The 20,440-nt window shown below is 36.3% G+C and overlaps 1 protein-coding gene across 12 annotated transcripts in view; it reads right to left on the minus strand.

Moving 5' to 3' along the window:
* Nucleotides 1–20,440, minus strand: part of LRRC7 (leucine rich repeat containing 7) — a 475,871-nt gene that overhangs the window by 240,219 nt on the left and 215,212 nt on the right. For all 12 annotated transcript variants that reach the window (XM_084871851.1, XM_084871861.1, XM_084871862.1 and 9 more), the window contains 2 exons: nucleotides 17,293–17,371; nucleotides 4,081–4,170 (listed from right to left, as the gene is read on the minus strand). In XM_084871851.1, the coding sequence (XP_084727977.1) occupies nucleotides 4,081–4,170; nucleotides 17,293–17,371 (169 nt within the window). The remainder of the gene's footprint in view (nucleotides 1–4,080; nucleotides 4,171–17,292; nucleotides 17,372–20,440) is intronic.

The following is a 20,440-nucleotide window of genomic DNA, read 5'->3' on the forward strand; positions in this document are numbered from 1 at the left end:
CAAGCCATGCCCATCAGCCAATCAGAGCGAGTATGCAAATAAACCCAACCAAGATGGCTACAACCACAGAGAGCAGGAGGGAGGTGTTTCTCTAGCAATGGAGGAAGCCAAGCTTTTCGCTTGCCCTTGCTGGCCTAAGCCTCCACTCAAGGCTACAAAGTTTCAATTTTAGAAGGTAAATGAATCCAAACAGAAACAGCTGCTGTGAAGCAGCAAGCAGGAGGCTTGGCTCTGCTCCAGGCTACAAAGTTTCAATTGTAGAAAGTAAATATATCCCAGATACCAGGGCCTCTGCTTGGGTCGCTGGGGGGCGTGGCTGGCCTGTAAACCACCACAGACCCCTCACTCAGGCCGCCCCACACCCCAAAGGAACCCCCACCCTATTCCAGCACACCCTTCAGGGCAAACCAGCTGGCCCCCACCCTTCCACCAGGCCTCTATCCTATCTAATAAAAAAATAATATGCAGATTGACCATCACTCCAACACACAATATGGCTGCCCCATGTGGTCAAAGATCCTGCCCCCATGTGGACACAAGATGGCCACCACAAGATGGCCAGCAGGAGAGGACAGTTGGGAGGGACCAGGCCTGCAAGGGAGGGCAGTTGGGGGTGACCAGGCCAGCAGAGGAGGGAAGTTGAGGGCAAACAGACAGACAGGCAGGGAAGCAGTTAGACATCAATCAGGCTGGTAGGGCAGTGGTTAGGGGGTGATCAGGAGGGCAGGAAGGAGAGCATTTGGGAGCCAGCAGTCCTGGATTGTGAGAGGGAGTCCCAGATTGGAGAGGATGCAGGCTGGGCTGAGGGAAACCCTTCCTCCACCCCATGCATGAATTTCATGCACTGGGCCTCTAGTTTAATCCTATAACTCTTAATTCTATATGAAATAAAGTGATTCGGTTCTATAGCACATGGGCATATTGCTAGTAGAAGATATTTCTTAAACATTTATATGTCTCAAATATTTTCAATATTTGTACTAGTGTGATGATATTTTGTGACTTATTCTGGCTCTTAGGAACACAAAATCTCAGGTTTTAAAAGGGCCTTTAAGAATCCTTTCGACATGCTATCCAACTGATGGTTAAAAAACTGTTTAGATAACAATAATAAAATGGATCATATTTTGGCATGCTATTTACACTAAATTAATTCCAAGTGGTTTCAATTTTGGTATTATGTTTTCTATTTGCCAAATCTCTTCCCTCATATTAGGACTGCTAAAAGAGAACTGAAAAAAAATTCAAGACAAAAGAGTTTCTTCAGGTGACAATTAGGCTTTTTCTCATTTGATAATTCAAAAGCATCGTTGCAGTTGTGCTCACTACCAGAAGGACAATGTTAATTTAGATGAATGAATGGTGAAGTACTAGCTCATTCAGAAGCCAGGTAAATGCTCTGTTGAAGATCTGTGATTTTTAAAAATTGTCCAAGAACAGGGTGTTTGTAGGTGTTGTGATCTATCTGCAAAAGTAAGGGAATTTGGGAAGTGTTAATACAATCTATATGCAAATGGGGGCTGGAACATGCTTAGGGACATCATTATTCCAGAGTGCGTAACATCTGCACTAGCTTCTGCCAACAGATGTGTTAAGTTATACTCAATCTATTATTTGAGCACTTTCAATGATGATCACTTAGAAAAACACAGTTAATAAACTTAAATTTTCTTAACTTTTTTTAAAAAAGATCTTATTCTGGTTAACCTTATTTATTCATCACAGTGACAAATGTATTGTCAATAGTTCTATTTTATAGATTAAAAAATTTAGTTCACACAAGTAATTTGCATAAGCTCACACAGTTAGTGACAGTACTTGAAAACAGTCTATCTGATTCCAGAGTGTTGTCCTTCTTCTCTATGGTAGTAGAAAGGTGTGGGCCCTATAGTTGGTTAGCCTGCCTGGGGTCAAATACCATCTCCAACAAATTAAGTTATTTTGAGTTCCTGTTTCATCCTTAGTAAATTGAAGATACAATAATTCTGACCTGAAATTATTGAGTTGTCATGAGTAGTACATAAAGTAACACATGTAAAAGACTTAGAAGGGTGCCTGGCACAAAACCAAACCAGTGGCTCACAGAGTTATTATTCCTTTCAATGTTGTAGTGGTGAATTAGCACATCTAAACTTGCTAAAATAATAAATTCACTCTTTTGCTTTTTTATAACATTGTTCTACCATGTACCCCATGCCCTTATTTTTCCTGAAATCCTGTACATACAAAATGTTTGCAATAGCCAAGACATGAAAACAACCTAAGTCTCCATCAATAGCTTAATAGAGAAACTAAATGTAAATACACATAATGAAATACTATTTAGCCATAAAAACGACAAACTGCAATTCGTGACAAAATGAATGGAGCCAAAGGAAAGTAAGCTGTACAGAGAAATATGGTATGATCATTATTGACATAAGAAATCTCCTCTCTCTGCTCCCCCACAAAATTAACCCCCCACACAAAACAAACAAACAAACAAACAAACAAACAAACAAAAAACCCCACAAACAAACAAACAACAAACTCAAGGGAAATTTTTTTTTTAAAAATTATATAAGGTGATGATTGTTAACTAAACTTATGGTTATCATTTCACAAGATATGTAAGTCAAGTGATCATGCTGTACACCTTAAACTTGTATAGTGCTGTGTATCAATTTATTTCAAGGAAATTGGAGAAAAAGATGTATTGCAGAATACCTGGAAATATTGTAAATATAGAGATGAAAATAAAAATTTCCCTAATTTTACTTCCAAGGAACCAGTCTTTTATTTCTTGCCTATATATATTAATATTGTGAATATAGTTTATATATTTTGTTATAATATTTTCCTAAATATAACATATAAGATCTACAAACATATTTCCATATACAACATTATAAATCTCCACAGACTGTCAGGTATTTAACCCATCTCCCAGATGGATGTGTGCTTCCACTTTATTCATATTGTAAATAATGATAAATATTCTCGTCCATAAATCCTAGTGTGATATTTGATGATGGTATGATACGTTTCTAGAAATGAATGGCAGAAGCAGTGGTTGTAAATATTTCCAAACCTTTTAAGTCACACTGCCTTGTACACAGCTCCTATCATTCTGCAGTTCCATCAGCAGAGTGAGCATATCTTTCCTCATTCTTTAGAAAGGATTTCTGTAATATGCTAGAACACAATGGCACTTTATTGTCATTTTGACTTGTATTATTTTTACTATTTGTCAGGATAAACATTTTTCATTCACTGGAAATTTGTACTTTATTATGGATTGCTTGTACACGTCATTTACCCATTTTTTTTCTAATGAACATTTTGCCTTTATATTCATATGTAAGAATTCTTTATAGTTAAGGATATAATTTGCTTCCCATATAGAGTGGAAATATTTTCCCAGTTTATTGTTTTTCCTTAATTGTGAAATATCTTCTGATGTTATTTTATTTCAAAAGTGTTTATGTACTCACATCTATGTATTCATTTATATTTCCCTTTGTTTCTATTATATAAAGATATTTTCCAACTCAAGAGCCATAAATATTCATGTGTATTTTTCCATATCTTTTAAATTTTTTATATTTAACACATACAATTTATTTGATTATTTTTTAAAAAGGGAAATATATATATATATATATATATATATATATATATATATATATATATAATTTAAAAAATATTTTCTGTTTTGTTTTTTTTTATAGAAAAAGAAAGGGAGAAGGATAGAGAGATAGAAACATCAGTGAGAGAGACATCATGGATCAGCTACTTCCTGTATGTCCCCCACCAGGGATTGAGCCCTCAACCCTGCATGTGCCCTGACTAAAAATCAAACTGGGACCTCTTGGTTCATGGGTTGACATCCAACTGCAATCATTGTCTGGGCTATTTGATTATTAATGATCTAATTTTACTTTACTTTTTGCAAAATGTTTCATCAGTTAACATCGTCTCATTTACTGAATGAAAATGAAATTTATCACAATGGTCACTTTAAAGCTTCACCAACTGGCTCAGGTAAAGCATTTACCTAAAGTGAAATAAAATGGAATCATTTAAATTTTTTATTCCTACCTTCCAAAATTGGCTGGAAGAAATTCAAGAAAAGCGTCATTCAGGTAGAGCTGGGTCAGGTTTAGAAGCTGTGTGAAGCCATCAGGGAGTCTAGAAAGAAGTTAAAGGTTTAGTTACTGCCATCAATGTTGCCATAGAAACAGAACAAGAATATATATCTCAAAGGAAAAAACTAGAAGTGTAATAAATTTTTCAAGTCTCCTTTGGTATTACAGTAATGGAAGAATTTATTGAGCATGTTGCTACAGCTTGAAAATTTTTCCTGCTATTAAAGTAAATGGCAGTCACCCACTTCCTTGCTGCTCTACTACTCTGAGCTTATGTCACTGCCAACGCCAGCAGCTTCACTCAGCGTTGCCCTGTGCACACCAGCAAGATTTTAATAAATTGAAATTTCAAGTTGTATGCCACATTTTAAAAATTTTAGTCCTTTTTCAATGAAACACTGGCATATACTAGTATAGTCAGTGTTTATACTACTTACTCTTTCACATAGGTAATCATTAAAATTTGCCTAGATTTTATTATAATGATGATAAAGCTGCCCAGGAAGGAGTCTTTGTCCCCTTAATTGGTAATTTTTCTAAAGTAGGCTTATCATGCATGTCTCTTATAATTCAAGTTGGTCTAATTCTTGTTCAATGAAAATTAGCAAGAACATAGAAACAATAATAAACAGAATCCTAAAGGCTTTGGGAGTCATTAAGAGTTGAGAAAATATCCGTTGGGGAAATTTTTCCAGTTAGATAAAATAATTATTTAAAACTAGAGGCTGGGTGCATGAAATTCCTGCATGGATTTGGGGAATGGAGGTATCCCTTAGCTCGGTGTGCACCCTCTCACAATCCGAGACTGCAGGCTCCTAACCACTTGCCTGCCTGCCTGCCTGATTGCTCCTAACCACCTCTGCCTGCCTGCCTAATCGCCCCTAACCACTCACCTGCCTGACTGATTGCCCCTAACCACCTCTACCTGCCTGCCTGATGCCCCTAACTGCTTGCCTGCCTGCCTGATCACCCTTAACCACCTCTGCCTTGGCCTCCACACCTGGGACCCAGGCTTCCCTCCTCCAGCTGGCTGCAGGCAATAGAAACCCCAGGCCAGCTTTGCTCGGGCAGGCACCAGGACCCAGGACCCCAGGCGGCACCACCCTGGAAGGCTTCAGGCACCCAGGACCCTGGGCAGCTTTGCCCAAGCCTTGTCTTTGTCAGCCATCCAAAATGACGTCCCATCTATCCAGTCTAATTACCATATTATCATTTTATTAGTATAGATATTTACATCTTTTTCACCAAGAAGATTTAACCCAAATATTTTCGAGGACACTTTTTCCTAAAAGGTGTTGACTTTTTTCCCTATAATTAAATGTCTATTTAAAGATCTTAATGCCTTTAATCCATGGTCTAAAAAAGACTATGGTCTTTTAAAAATATACTTCTACATAGTGTTTAAACTGTCCCCCCCCCCCCCCCCCGCCCCAAATTATGACCTATCACCTTACTTGCATTTTCTGGCAGGATTATTTAAAGAGCTACCCATCCACACACCCTTTACTACCTCTCGAGGCATTGTTTTCTGACACATGCCTCAACTCCATTGCCAAAACTGCAGTCACCAAAGCCTTCAATGACTTAAGTTCCAATTCCACTAAAGTCATTTCACTTTGCATCCCACACTGCCTAGCAACAGTTGCCATCAGAAATTGTTTTCTGTTTCTTGGTTTCTTGTAGATTTCTTGTTTCTCCTCCTACCCCTGGGACATTATATCTCAGTTTCACTCTATGGTTTTTCTTCCTATATCCAATATTTTGTTATTTTTTTGTATTTAAAATAATATGAGTACCCATGATATAATTTAACAAATAACCAGTACCTTTAGAATCCTTTGGGTGCTCCTCCCTGACTGCATTTTTCTATTGGTCCCACAAATTCATGAATGATGTTTACTATTCTGTTTCATTAAAAGTTTTAAAAAAAGTTTCACTATACCTCTTTAAATACTTAAAAAAAAGTAATGATTTTGTATGTTTTTAGACTTATACTATGAATATTTTGACACAGTGAAATTGAGATATAATTGTCCCAGGGATAGGGGGAAAGCAGAAAAATAGTGAAATTCATCCATTTTATGCAGATGACAGATCACCATTACATAGTATTCTGTCGTATGAATATATTATGATTCATGTTTTATTCTTCTTTGAAAGAACATTATAGTTGTTTCTAGTGTCTTGTTTGCTTTCTATTACATAAACATTCCACCTGTGAATACTATTGAACATATTGTATATACCCTTTTGCACAAGATATCATTTAAGTTACTAGAAGCCTGATGCACAAAGATTCATGTAAGAATGGGCCTTCCTTTCCCTGGCTGCTGGCACTGCCTTTCCACTCCGGCCCTGGAGCAGCTTCTTTCTGCTCTGGCTCTGCCTTCCCACGTGCCCAGAGGCCCTGAGCAGCTGGGGCAGTGTGGAATGCCTGCATCCCAGGCCACTGGGCACCTGTGTATGCAGATCAACCCACCATCTTTGTTGGACTAATTTGCATACTCACTCCTTATTGGCTGGTGGGTGTCGTGAAGGTATGGTCAATTTGCATCTTTCTCTATTATTATTGTAGATATCCCTGGTTACATAAGGTTAATGTCCCTGAGAGACAGCCCTCAGCTAATGACTGGCAGGAGCATACCTAGCTCAGTTCCCTCACAGGTATCTACACTGTCAAGAACTCCCCTCAGAGATCAGGGTCCAGTGGTCTACACTAGTAAAAAGCTTGACAACACACCCTCTACAAGTATTTCCTGGGACCATCTCCTAAGTATACTGCTTGAATTATAATCTAAACATCTGCATTTGGGGAATACAGACTAAACACAATTAACATTTTTTATATTCATTTGTAGGAATTTTTTATACATTCTTAGGATCCTAACCATATATTGACTATGTTTGCTGCAAATATCTTGTTCCATTATGTACTTTGAAGTTTAATTGTTTGCATATGGCTTCATGGAGAGTTTCCATAAATTTGCTCTAAAAGAAATATAGGATTCATGAAAATTAAAAAAGGAGAAAAGAAGCATAAAAGAGTGAGAGTTTTTTATAATACAGAAGTAAGAGTTCATCTGAGATTGGTGACCAGAAAGTTCCAAAGAAAATATTTTATGTATGAGATTATTAGGAAATGCGATTTGAGAATATTAGCAGGAAACAGAGTATAAAGGATATTGACTATTTGGCTCAAAGTTTGAACTTTATCCTGTAGGATTAAATAATATCTATGGGAGATAATTATTTCTCTCTATATTTCTCTTTGTTGTAATACATTAGAGCTCATATCCTTATACTATGATTGTTTGTATAATAATGGCAAGATGTTTAATAGATTTCAATCCACATTTAAACACTATCTTACTTTAATGTCCTTTTGGTTACTATACTCACTTGAAGTAATCATTTGTGATTTTTTAGAAAAGAAGATTCATACATGTTAAATGAGAAAAATGTTAAAACCTTTGATGTAATAATTTATTTTAACATTGAAACTATTAATAAGTAAAAAGAGTTTAAAATACGAATTTTCTAGTTACAGGTCCAACCTGAATTATCCAGTTTCCTTTAGTTTACTATTCTGCTCTAAATGGTATTACATTGTACTACTTCTTTGATCAGAAATATATTTCTTAATTGCTGCTTCTTTGGCAAAATTTATGCTGCAAAAAATATCTGGCTTCTTACATACAACATTTTGTTGAAGATTTAAGAGTTCACCACATTGTGCAGATTCAAATTGGATCACCAAAAAATAAATTATATGAGAAACCATAATGCAAAGTAAGGAAATTTTTTAGCCTTGTTATAAACAAAGATGAATTGACATTTTATTTTGAACCATTCTTTTTTAAAAAATACAGAGCGAAAAGGCATATTTATATAGGTTTTTTTAAATTTAATATTATATGTATTTTTTTATTCAATTCACTTCAACAAGAATGTATTCAATGGTTACTCTGAACTTAGACTCAAAATTAGTGTCTCCTTCCTTACTCTCATCATAGAAATCTATTCATAGATTTAGCAATATGCTTAAACCAATTATTTTTTGTATAAGTGTTGAAATTTTCTACTCCTGGGATAATTTCCTCAATGATCTAGGTTTATACTTTGAAACATATTTGAAAAACACATAAAGAAGATAGTCAGTTTTATTTATTTCTAATTTTATGGTACAAATTTGTAGTTTATTATAGAAACAGTGGCCCCATTTGTCAGTATCCCATTCCAGAGGAATATTCAAGGATCAGCAAGAAAGAAGACAAATAAACTTGATGAAGATGGGTTGTCTTTATCCTCCTCCAAGCTATTCAATGAAATGAAACGTTTTACACTAAGGGACTTTCAATAATAAAATTTTACTATCCTAAAATAACTGGCACATTTGATGTATTAAAAAATTCAAAGGATAGATGATATATATATTAGTAAATAATTCTCTAAGAAAACACTTTCATTTTATTGCTTTCTGAACTTAAAAGTAACATGTTCAAACTATAACAAATAAAGGATAATAGAACCAGACACGAAATAATTTAGAGATTGAGTACATGGGTATCATTGGCAAAAGACCTGAGTTTGAATCATAGTTCTTTCAATTATTATCTCTGTGACCTTTGCAACTCTAAGACTCAGTTTTCTTGTTTTTAAAAAGATGATGCTGACATCCATTTTCAGAATTGTTCCAATGATTAAACGATCAAATGCCCTACAGAAAAGAACACAGTAAATGGGGGTAATTTATTACTTTTATGTGACATAGTATTGTTTTTATTCTGATCTTTCAATATTAACTATAACACTAATTTAAATATTTTTATTAATGCCAATTTTGTTGTTGGAATAGGTAAATTAAGATACGCTGTGGATATTCTTGTTTTTAACTTTTTTCTAATCCCACTCACTACTTTAGTTAAAATAAATAAAAACATATTACAAGCACTTGAGCTCCACTAAACAGTTAGACCAAATTTAATTACACATTTTACATGCTGTGATTAAGGAGCTAATCTGTGATTGATTTACTGCCTGATGCTTCTGTTTCATTCCTGAATCTCCTTTTTATTATGCATTTTCCCTTTTATCAGGTGTACAAAGTTAAATACCATGTATTTACCACTTAAAAGACATTAACTTGAGAGAAATAAGTCTTTGGTGTTTTTCCATAGATGTTTAACCTTCTCTGTAAACTTGAATAAACAGCCAAAATGGTTAAAAAAAGAAAAAAGAAAAAAGAAAAACCAATGTAAAATCTCTTACCCTACTGGAAATATATTTTAAATCTAAAATTTTTAAATTTATGCAGCTTAAATTTATAAAATTAATATAACAACATTGCAGAAGATTTGGAACATAAAGAGAAGCAATACTGCTCATAATTCCACCTTAAAACAACATCATTACTACTTCGTGTATTTCTAACCTAATTTATAATTAATTATTTTAACATCACTGCAAACTTGTATCATGAAGTCTCCCTTTACTTTGTAATTATCTTTTAATTTTGTTGTATAATCTATCATTCAAACTAGGACATGTTTGAAAGCTAAAAGGGACCAATTATTAATCATGCCACAGTAAGAGGTGTAAACTAGGATGATTTGAGTAAACAGAGCCATATGGTTACTTTCTACATACTATTTGTACCCATCCAGCCAGTCCATGTGCCATAATTTATTTGCAATTTCCTTATCATTGAGCTTTAATAATATTTCAAAATTTTCAATATGTATCTTTTAATTTAAATCAAACCCAAAATGTTTCTTTGGAATTGGTGAGGCATAGTGAAAGGAACCTAGATTTTCAAATACTATCTTTGTGTGTTTCATTTGTAAAAAGTTATATAGATAAGGTGAAAATGAAATAATGTATCTAAATGCCTGAGATATAACAGGCTCTCAAAAAATGTTGGTTCATCCTTTTATTTCAGGTAGTAGTTCTTTCTTATTTTCTTGTAGGTAATTTTCACCAATGACTTGGTTAAGGTATTCAGACTATATTGTAAAGTTCATATCTAAAACTAAAACTGTGATGAAAACACTCAAAACTATAACTTTTATATTCCAGAGTTTTCATGACTTTGTAGATTCTTTGTAGATTATTTGGGTCAAATAAAATGAAGAGAAAAACACCAGGTTAAAAGAATCAATGAATCCCAAATATGTTTTTTCTGAAAAGAGCAATAAAATGGATAACTCTGTAGTCAGATTAATAAATGAAAATAAAAAAGGACAAAGATACAGATTGCTGATACCAGGAATGAAAGAGAGAGCACAATAGAAGATCCAGAGATATTAAAGGGCTAATGAAAAGATTATAGAAAATGAGATGTCAATAAATTTGGAAACCAAAATGAGATGTACAAATTCCTGAAAAGCACAAACACCAGGGACCATTCAAAAACAAAAACAGAAACCCAAACAAAACAAAACAAAAAAAATCACACAAATAAGTAATTGGGATAGTTCTATAGCTATTAGGGAAATTAAATTTGTAATTAAAAACTTTCCCATAAATATTCAGACCCCAATGGCTGTATTGGCAATTTCTACCAATATTTAAGAAAAGAATACTTCTAATTCTATAAAAACTTTCGTAAAATGTAGAAAGGAACATATTTCAACTATTTTTATGAAGCCCGTTTTACCCTGATACCAAAATCAAAGAAATTACAAGAAAAGAAAGTTCAGACTAACATGCTTCATGACTATAGATGAGGAAATCCTTTACAAAACATTAGCAAATCAAAGCCATTAATTTATACATATAGTAATAATTCATGACCAAGTAGCATTTATACCTGGAAAGGAAAGTTAAACTGATATTTAAAAAACCAATCAATATAAGTCAATATATCATGAAATTGAAAAAGGAAAACCATATCTTTGTGTCAGTAGATGTTTTAAAAAAAAGCTTTTTAACAATTCAATATCCATGTTTGACAGTGAAAAGTCTCAGCAAACCATAGACACCGTGGACAGATTTTAAGGTGGCCCCATGACCTTCACTTCTTCATGGTCATGTCCTTTAACTGTGGTAGGACTTGGTACTTGCTCAATGGAATGTGGTGAATATAATATGTTACTCTCATAACAGTAGATGACTCCACCTCACTAGAAAACTCACTGTATTCAGTTGCTGGCCTGAAGAAAAGGGCTGCTATGCTGTTAACTGAACCAGCTTCTAGGATCCCAAAGTGGCCTCCAGCTGACAGCCAGCAAAAGGCTGGGGCTCTCACTTTACAACAACAACACAGGAATTCTGCGTATAACCTGAGTGAGCTTGAAAGTGAATTCTTCTCCAGATGAGCCTCCGGAAGAGAACACAGCTTGACTAGCGCCTTGACTGCAGCCTGATGAATCCCTGAAGCAGGGAACCCAGCTAACCTAGGCCAGATTCCCGACTCACAGAATTTGAGAGTTAATGAATATGTGTTGTTTTGAACCACTAAGCTGCTGGTAATTTCTTATACATGATTAGAAAATTGGCATATACTTTGGTGTCTGGAATTGAGATTCTGCTCTAATAAATATCTACCTAAACATGTGAAGTGGCTTTGGAACCAGGCAGTGGTCAGAGACTGAACAACTGTTGAAAAACATCACGAAGAAAGCCTAGGTTTCCTCGAAAGGAATGTAAAGTAGAAATCTAAATTTAGAGGACACTGCTGAAATAAACTAAAAAGGAAGTGAGGGTCTAGTTATTAAAAAATTTCCTCAACTTGATAAAGGGCATGTATGAACAAACAACAAGTAACAATTACACATAATGGTGACAGTCTAATGCTTCCTCCCTAAGTCTGGAAACAAAATAATATCTCTTTTCACCTCTTCTATTCAACACTGTACAGGGAGTCCTAGACAGAACAATGAAGCAAGAAAAATAAATGAGAAAAAGACATGAAGATTTAAAAATATAAAATAAAATTGTCTTTATGCACAAGTAACATGATAGTTTACCTAGGAAATCACCCCAAATCTATGAAATATCTACTAGAACTATTTAGTGAATTTAATGAGGTTGCAGGACATAAGATCCATATTTAAAAATCAATTGAATTTCTATACAGCAGCAATAAACAATTAAATAATGGAAAATCATTTGCAATTGCACAAAAAGCATATAATAGTTGAAATAAAATGACTAAGACATGTACAAGATTTATATGCTGAAATCTATCAATTATCAATAAAATAATTTTTAAAGATCGAAATAAGAATACAGATAAACTATGCTTAGTGATATACTGAATATTTCTGAAACAACTGTGTGTTTTTTTTAATATATTTTATTGATTTTTTTACAGAGAGGAAGGGAGAGAGATAGAGAGCTAGAAACATCGATGAGAGAGAAACATCGACCAGCTGCCTCTTGCACACCCCCCACCGGGGATGTGCCCGCAGCCAATGTACATGCCCTTGACTGGAATGGAACCTGGGACCTTTCAGTCCGCAGACCGACGCCCTACCGCTGAGCCAAACCGGTTTCAGCTGAAACAACTCTGTTTGAATTGAACCACAGATGCAGTGCAATCCTTATCAAGATTCCAGAAGGATTTTTTATTTTTATAAATATTGGCAAACTGGTTATGAAATTTATGTGAAAAACCAAAGAGCACAGACCATCCCAAATATTTTGGTGAGGAACAAATTTGAAGGACTCCCATTCCCTGACTGTATGACTTCCTTCAAAGCTATAGTAATTAAGTGTATAGAATTGATGTAAGAATATGGTATATAGATCAATTTACAAAGCAGATAACTCAGAAATGGAACCAAACACGTATGATCAACTGAACTGATCAGGTGATTTTATGAAGAAAGGATAATCTTCTTAACAAACAGTAATGGAACAATTGAAAACCATATGTAAATCAACCAACCAACCTACAAAAAAAAAAAAAAAAATCCCACAAAAATGTCTCACACACTTATCCATATATAAAATTCAGCTTTAAATGGATCATGGACCTCAGTGTAAAACCTAAACTATAAAAGTTCCAGAGAAAAACATAGGAGAAAATCTTTATGACTATGAATTTAGCTAAGATCACTTGATAGGAACTTGAAGTATAAGTCATTAAAATTTGTATAAATAGGGCTTCTTAAAAATTAAAAACTCTTTGAAAAAAATCAATAAGAAATGGAAACACATGTCACAGAATAGGAGCAATGATTTGCAAACAAATATATGATGGACTTTTAGCCAGAATATATGACAATTTCTAACAAATTAATAATAAAAAATAAGTCAATATAAATGAATAAAATTCTGAACTTTTATTTAAGAATTAATACAGATTGTCTAAGATGGTGGGATAGTTAAATGCCTGTATTCACTGCCTCTCACAACCACATCAAAGTTACAACTAAAATACAGAACAACCATCATCCAGAATTGCTGGAAAGCTGGCTGAATAGAAGTACTGCAATTAGAGAAGTTAAAGAAGAAAGCACACAGACTGATAGGAGTTGCAGAGGCACAGAACAGGCTGGTCTGGCACCCACATGGGCTGCTTTTTTTTTAATCAGAAGGGAGGCCACCTAGAGGAGCAAGGGGTCCCAGCCCCACACCAGACCTCTTAGCCCAGGGTCCCAGAGCTGGGAAAAGAAGTCCCTACGGGCAGTTAAGAACTACAGTGGTGCCTCGCATAAAGAACGCCTCGCACAGCGAACGCTGCACACAACGAACTTCATTTCATGATTCATACAACAAACTTCGTTTCACACAACGAAGTCGCCCGAGCTTCCACGACCACTTTGCCCGAGCTTCCACGACTGCTTCCCCCGAGGAACACGAAGAAGAGCTGACAACTGAAGAGGTCCAAGCACTTCTGGTCCAGCAACAGGACAATGCTCAAAGGGAAGCGTCATCTGATAACGAGGAGCAACAATCAAACAATCAACCAATCCCAACTGCTGACATCAAGAACATCCTGGTCAAATGGAAAGCAGTTCAGGAGTTTACCAATGCCCACTATCCGGATTCAGCTGAAGCAAACAGGATCAACGATCTTTACTCCGATACTCTTGTCCGTTATTTCCGGCAGATGTTGGAGAAAAGAGAAAAACAAACGACTTTGGACAGGTTTTTCATGAAACCATCGGCCAAAAAGCAGAAAATGAATGAAGATGTGCAAGATTCGGTAGACTCTACTTAGTCTGTCTTAAAATTAAAAAAAATGTGTGTTTTTTTAAAAAAAGTTTATGTTTTTAGATGTATCTAAATAAAAATAATAACAAAAAATTTATCTTTTTTTATGTCATCTTAGCATATTTTATGCTACAGAACGAATTATTTTTTTTAATATGTATTGTTATGGGAAAACGCGTTTCACATAACGAACTTTTCGCATAACAAACTTGCTCCTGTAACGAATTAAGTTAGTTATGTGAGGCACCACTGTACAGACTGTAAAAACCAGTGTGGACTGGGGCTCAGTGACACAGAGGCTGCTGGAGACCCAGCTGCTCCTCTTAGAAGGCCAGCACCACAAACTAAACTTACAAGCTCCCACTTCCTCTGAGCTCCGGTGCTGGGCCAGGCTCTGGGGAACCCAGACACATACTAGGAGGAACTGGACTGTCTGGCATCTGAGCAGGAACCTGGGGGCGGCTTCTTCCCAGGCAGAGGTTCTCTCAAGGATCCTTCTTTCTACTATAGGACCGCCCTGGTCACAGGACTGATTGGCAGCCATTTCCCTTTGCTCCACCCTTGTGATTCCCTGAGAACCCACCTCATCCAATTTATAACTGCACCCAAGCTGTGTGCAGCAGCTTTTGCATATTAATAGCCTTTCCTTGCTTAAGGTAAAATCTTTCGAACAAGCTGCAGCTGGATTAGGGAGCCCCAAACCTATCAATAAAAGGCCCAAGACCCAGCACCAGCACCAACCTGCCTTGCTTCACAGCTGAGCCTTGTCTGGGCATTTCCAACCCGATACAAAGAGGAGGAATCTGCAAATATCTCTGTTACTCCTGCTGGGTGGCCTTAGGCAGTGGCTTTCTTTGCATCTCCCTGGAGGTCCACGAACCAGAGGACACAGTGGTCAGTGTGAGACCATACCAGATTGCAGCTCTCTACACATCCATAAGCAACACACTCAAAGGGCAGACTGAGAGATCACCAAAGCCTCAGTGAAGCAAGTCCTGCCTCACAGGGATGTCTCCTGCACAGCAGCTCTCCCACTGTAGTCGCAGCTAGTAACTCACAGCCAATTGGCCTGAAGGTCAATTTCTCCCAGTGACACCAATAACAATCAAGTCTCAAATACAACAAGACTGTGCTCACAGCCCTCAAAGGGGTGCACCTAGAGCTCCCAGCTCAGGTGACTGGGGAGTAAGAAAAAAGCAGTTAGTTACCTACAAGGGAGTGCCCATACAACTGTTAGCTGACTTTTCAACAGAAACCATGCAGGCCAGAAGGGAAGTGGCAAGAAATAAATGATGAATAGCAAGGGCCTACTACAGGCCCAGCAAAGCTATAATTTAGAATTGAAGGTCAGATAAAGAGCCTTTCAGACAAGAAAAAGCTAAAGGGTTCATCATCACCAAACCAGTATTATATGAAATGCTGAAGGATATTCTTTAAGAAGAGGAAGAAGAAAAAGAAAAAGATAAAAAATATGAATAACAAAATGGCAACAAATGCATACCTATCAAAAATTGAATCTAAAAATCAAAATTAAAAAATAAGAAATCCAATGAACAGAATAAACTTGTGAATAAAATAGAATCAGAGGCATAGAAATGGAATAGACTGACGATTCTCAGAGGGAAGGGGGTAGGCGGGTGGGAAGAGATTAAACAAAGATCTTATATGCATATATGCACTACCTTTGGACACAGACAATAGGGTGGCAAAGGCCTGGGGCAGGTGGGAACCTGGGGGAGGGGAGCAATGGTGGGGAAAAAAGAGGGACATCTGTAATAATCTCAACAATAAAGATTTAAAAAATAAAAAAAAATGAAGAGAATGCTGTACATAAATGGATTGGGTATTTTTAAATCAAATTATTAAAAATAAAATTGCTACCATATTAACAAAAAAGAACTAATACAGAGTGTAAATAATAAGTACATAGAAATATGCTACTTGGACATTAAAAATGTAAGTTAAATTACTGTGAGCTACTACCATGAGATATCATATCTACTAGACTGGCTAAATGGAGAAAGAAGTATCAAATTCGGAGAAATATGAGAAACAAAGGAAACTTTGATAATTTGCTGGTATAAAGACCTCCCTCCTAACTTCAGTATCCTTTTACATTCATTCCATTCCTATTTTTATCTACAGCCTTTTCTCATGATCCATAGAGAAACCATGCTCACTACTTCCTCTCCTCATGAAAAAAAATTGGTAAAAAAATTTCCCCCAAATTTCCTAGAACTTCCTTTCATTTATCAAATGACCTTCCAGTGTTTCAACTTCTTCTAAATATTACTACAACAATTATGGCCTTTCTAGATTTTAAGTCTACTTACATTGTTAAGTGACTCTAACATGGAGGTTCATGGATTCTCCAATCTATTCACCTCATGGTTCAAAGACCTATTTGATTCACTGTACACTCTATCACTGCTACAACTAATTTGCCACGGTTGTCACTAACCACAAATACCCTATGTCTTATCACAGCATCTTTACCATCCATTTCTTACATTCTGCTATCCTCATAGGATTGTATTTTTGCTCTTCCTATAATCTCAGGTTTCCCAAATACTACCCTTTTTGAACATAATTAAGCCCCTTTTCAGCTTGAAGTGCATGATTAGCTATTTTTATAAAATTCTTACAATTGTTTGAACTTTCATCAGATCCTTCATGCTAATTTTCCACCATGGCCATACTACTGACTGTTTCCTTTGTTTCAGTGTTCTTCCATAGAATGCTGCCTGAGAGCCACAGAAAAATAATGACATAGTTTGCTTCAAAGTAATGCCCACTCGTATCAATTAGGCCTTCAATGCTATCCGGCAGTGCTTTAAATCATCTTTTGTTGAATTATTCTGATTTGATTATTCATTTCCCATCATTCTATTGAATAGAGTTTTAAGTGCAGCATTTAAAATTAATTTATTATGTGGATTTCCTTTTTTGGTACATTATTCCATTGGAAGCATAAAATAAATAAAATGAAATCACTCATACTTACTTAGAAATGGGATTGACACTGGCTTCAATAATTGTTAAACACTTACAGCACTTTATGCTTTCTGGAAAATCTTGTACACCTAAAATGTAAAAGAAAAATTACATGAAAATGTTCCAGTAAAAATTCTCTAAGCTATAATGATAATATTAAGAATAATTAATCATACAATATAAACACTGTGGGTATTATTATCTAAGCAAAAATAATAACTTAATGTTATATATATATTCATCATATCTATATACATTTAAAAAAATTAAATGTTAAATATTTTATGACAGTAATAATTGGAAAACTAGATAAATATTTGAGGACAACCATGTTTGATATAAGATAGATCTTGGCTCTTTACATATCAAAAGAAATAAAAATAGTTTGGGTTTATTTAGTTACTAGAGGCCCAGTGCATGAAAATTCACGCACTGGACAGGGGGAGTCCCTCAGCCTAGCCTGCCCCCTCTCACAGTCCGGGAGCCCTCAGGGGCAGGAGGTGACCTGGCGATCAGGGGAAGGCAATGCCCCCATCACACCTCTGCTGCTGCCACTAACAGCAGTGCAAGCCTCAGCCAGCTCTGGTTACCTGAGCCTCAGGTGGCCCTGGGCAGCTACCACTTGAGGCTTGCCTATGCCTTGGGCTGGCCCTAGGAGGCTGGGCACCTGACATCTGAGGCTTGCCTGCACCTTGGGCTGGTTCCAGGCAGCTGGGCAGTCGACACCCGAGGCTTGCCTTTGCCTCAGGCCAGCCCTGGGTGGCTAGAGGGCTGAGGGCAGGTCTGGCTGCATTATTAGCCAGCTGCCTCCTAGCTGGGCTGAAAGGACTGGGGGACTCTGGCAAGACAGAGGTGACTGGTTGCCGCCATATTTTTTGTGATGGTGTGATGGTCAATTTGCATATTACCTATTTATTAGATAAGATTATACTGCCACTACTGGAAAAATGGGACATCAGAGATACAAGAAAACAGAAGATAAAAATATTTGCTACTGCCAAAACCAGTTTGGCTCAGTGGATAGAGCATCGAGTTGTGGACTGAAAGGACCTGGGTTTGATTCCGGTCAAGGGCATATACCTTGGTTACGGGCACATCCCCAGTGTGGGGTGTGCAAGAGGCAGCTGGTCGATGTTTCTCTCTCATCGATGTTTCTAACTATCTATCCCTCTAAATTCCTCTCTGTGTAAAATCAATAAAATACATTTAAAAAATATATTTGCTACCTTCATTTTATAAGATTGGGAAGACTGAACACATGCATCTGAAAAATACCTAAGGACAAATCACAAAAGCGATGGCTATTTCCAAAGGAATGTGGTACTCTAATGAATCTTATGCAATTTTTCCTGTTGGCACCGATGCAGCTCTGCATCTGCCTGGAGGGTGAAGAGGTGGGCAGCCCTCCTCAGGTCCTCTCTGGAGGCTCCGAGATAGCAGCCTCCATTGTCGCCCTTGGAGAACTGCTCATCTGCTGTCACAGCTGTGCTGTTGGCTACATGACAGAAAAACACACGTTTTTCTTACTGAAAATCAGTAAGCCACAAAACCGAATCCAAAACATGAGAGTCAGGCATAAAAGATGGGGAGGGCATTTCAGTCAATTGATACAAATGAATCAAATATACTAGCCCCTGCAGCTTTATGGAGCAATTCCTATATGCCTGCCTACTACCTGCTCTCAATTTCTGAAACTGTTATTAAGGATATAAAAATGTCCACAAAATACTAGTCCTACTGAGTACTTCATAGCTGACCGAGGGATGAGAAACATTTTGTGATAGGATTTAGTTGAACTTTTGTAGATAGCAACTTAAGAAAGAAAACCCTCAGGGACCTAGACCACATGACCACAGGCCCTGGACGCCCCGGGAGCAGCAGGTGGTTTATTCAGCGTTAAGTAGGGTTTGATGACATTTCTCATGCCATTCTTCCCTATGTGGAAGTTCATCAGAAAGTATGCTGTCCTCACATTATTGCTCAAGTGTTTTGCCTTCTTAATGAGAACCCTCGTTTAGGAGCTCCATTATGCATGAACTGTATGAGAAAGAACAATTCTCCTTTTTGGAAAGATGTAACACCCAGAGCTGCCTTCATTAACTAGACATTAACAAAATGGCAAAGAAGTCAATAAGCTAACCCTTAAACTATCCTCAACATTCTTCCTTAGTATTTATATTTACTTTGGATGTCCGCACCCAGCAGGGTGTAAGGCTTCTAATCCCCTCCCTTTAGCCTTTTCTGTTCAGTCACCAATCTGGGCTCATTACACAGTGTGTGTCTGATGCCCTCTATCCACACTGCCTTAGAATGATGTTTTTTGAAAGTATGTGTAAACCAAAATATGAAAGCAGAGCAAAATAGGACACGATATTAAGGCAAAGACTACGGCATGTCTTCTTATCTTCTACTGAAAATGGAATTCCCTGCTGTGTTGAAAATGCTACTACATTTTTTTTAATAAAACCTGTATTATGTTGTTCACAGTTTAAACTTTAAATTGTTCAGAGCAGAGTCCCTTGGATTAAGATGGAATCCCAACTTTATTACTAAAACAGGTTGGATAACCTTATGCAAGTCATTAAATGTATAATGTTCTATTTTCCTATTCTAAAAAAATGGTGACTAAATGAATGGTTCCATCAGAGAGTTGCAGTGAGGATTGAAAGAGATAAATCAGATAAAGTAATTGGCAGAAAGTGCTGCATAATGTTATCTATAGTTATTAGAAATATAAATAGAAGCAGAGGATAGCAGCCAAAAAGGAACCGACAATTAGGTGAAAACGAGCTGGCTTGAGGTATAAACTTGTAAAATTTATTAAGTTAGGAGAACACAGCAAAGTGATAGGAATTAGTATGATGAAAAATATCCCAATATTTAATCAATATAGTAGCTGACATAAATGCTCTTGCAGATGGGAGATAAGTTATAAAAAGATATGTATGAATATATGTATTTATACATATATTTATAATAAAAATATAAGGTATCCCAATAATGTATACACCCACTTTGAATAATTATAAATGCAGTGTTCATTAGAACACATTTCATTGTCAAAATTGAGCTATTAACTGTTAAAGTACATATACATTTTTTGGGGACACCCTGTAGAACTAGTTGTACTAAGCAATATTTTTATATTTTTTCTGAGG

This window comes from Pipistrellus hanaki, assembly GCF_964339955.1.
Source record: "Pipistrellus hanaki genome assembly, chromosome: 2".
NCBI classification, from domain to species: domain Eukaryota; kingdom Metazoa; phylum Chordata; class Mammalia; order Chiroptera; family Vespertilionidae; genus Pipistrellus; species Pipistrellus hanaki.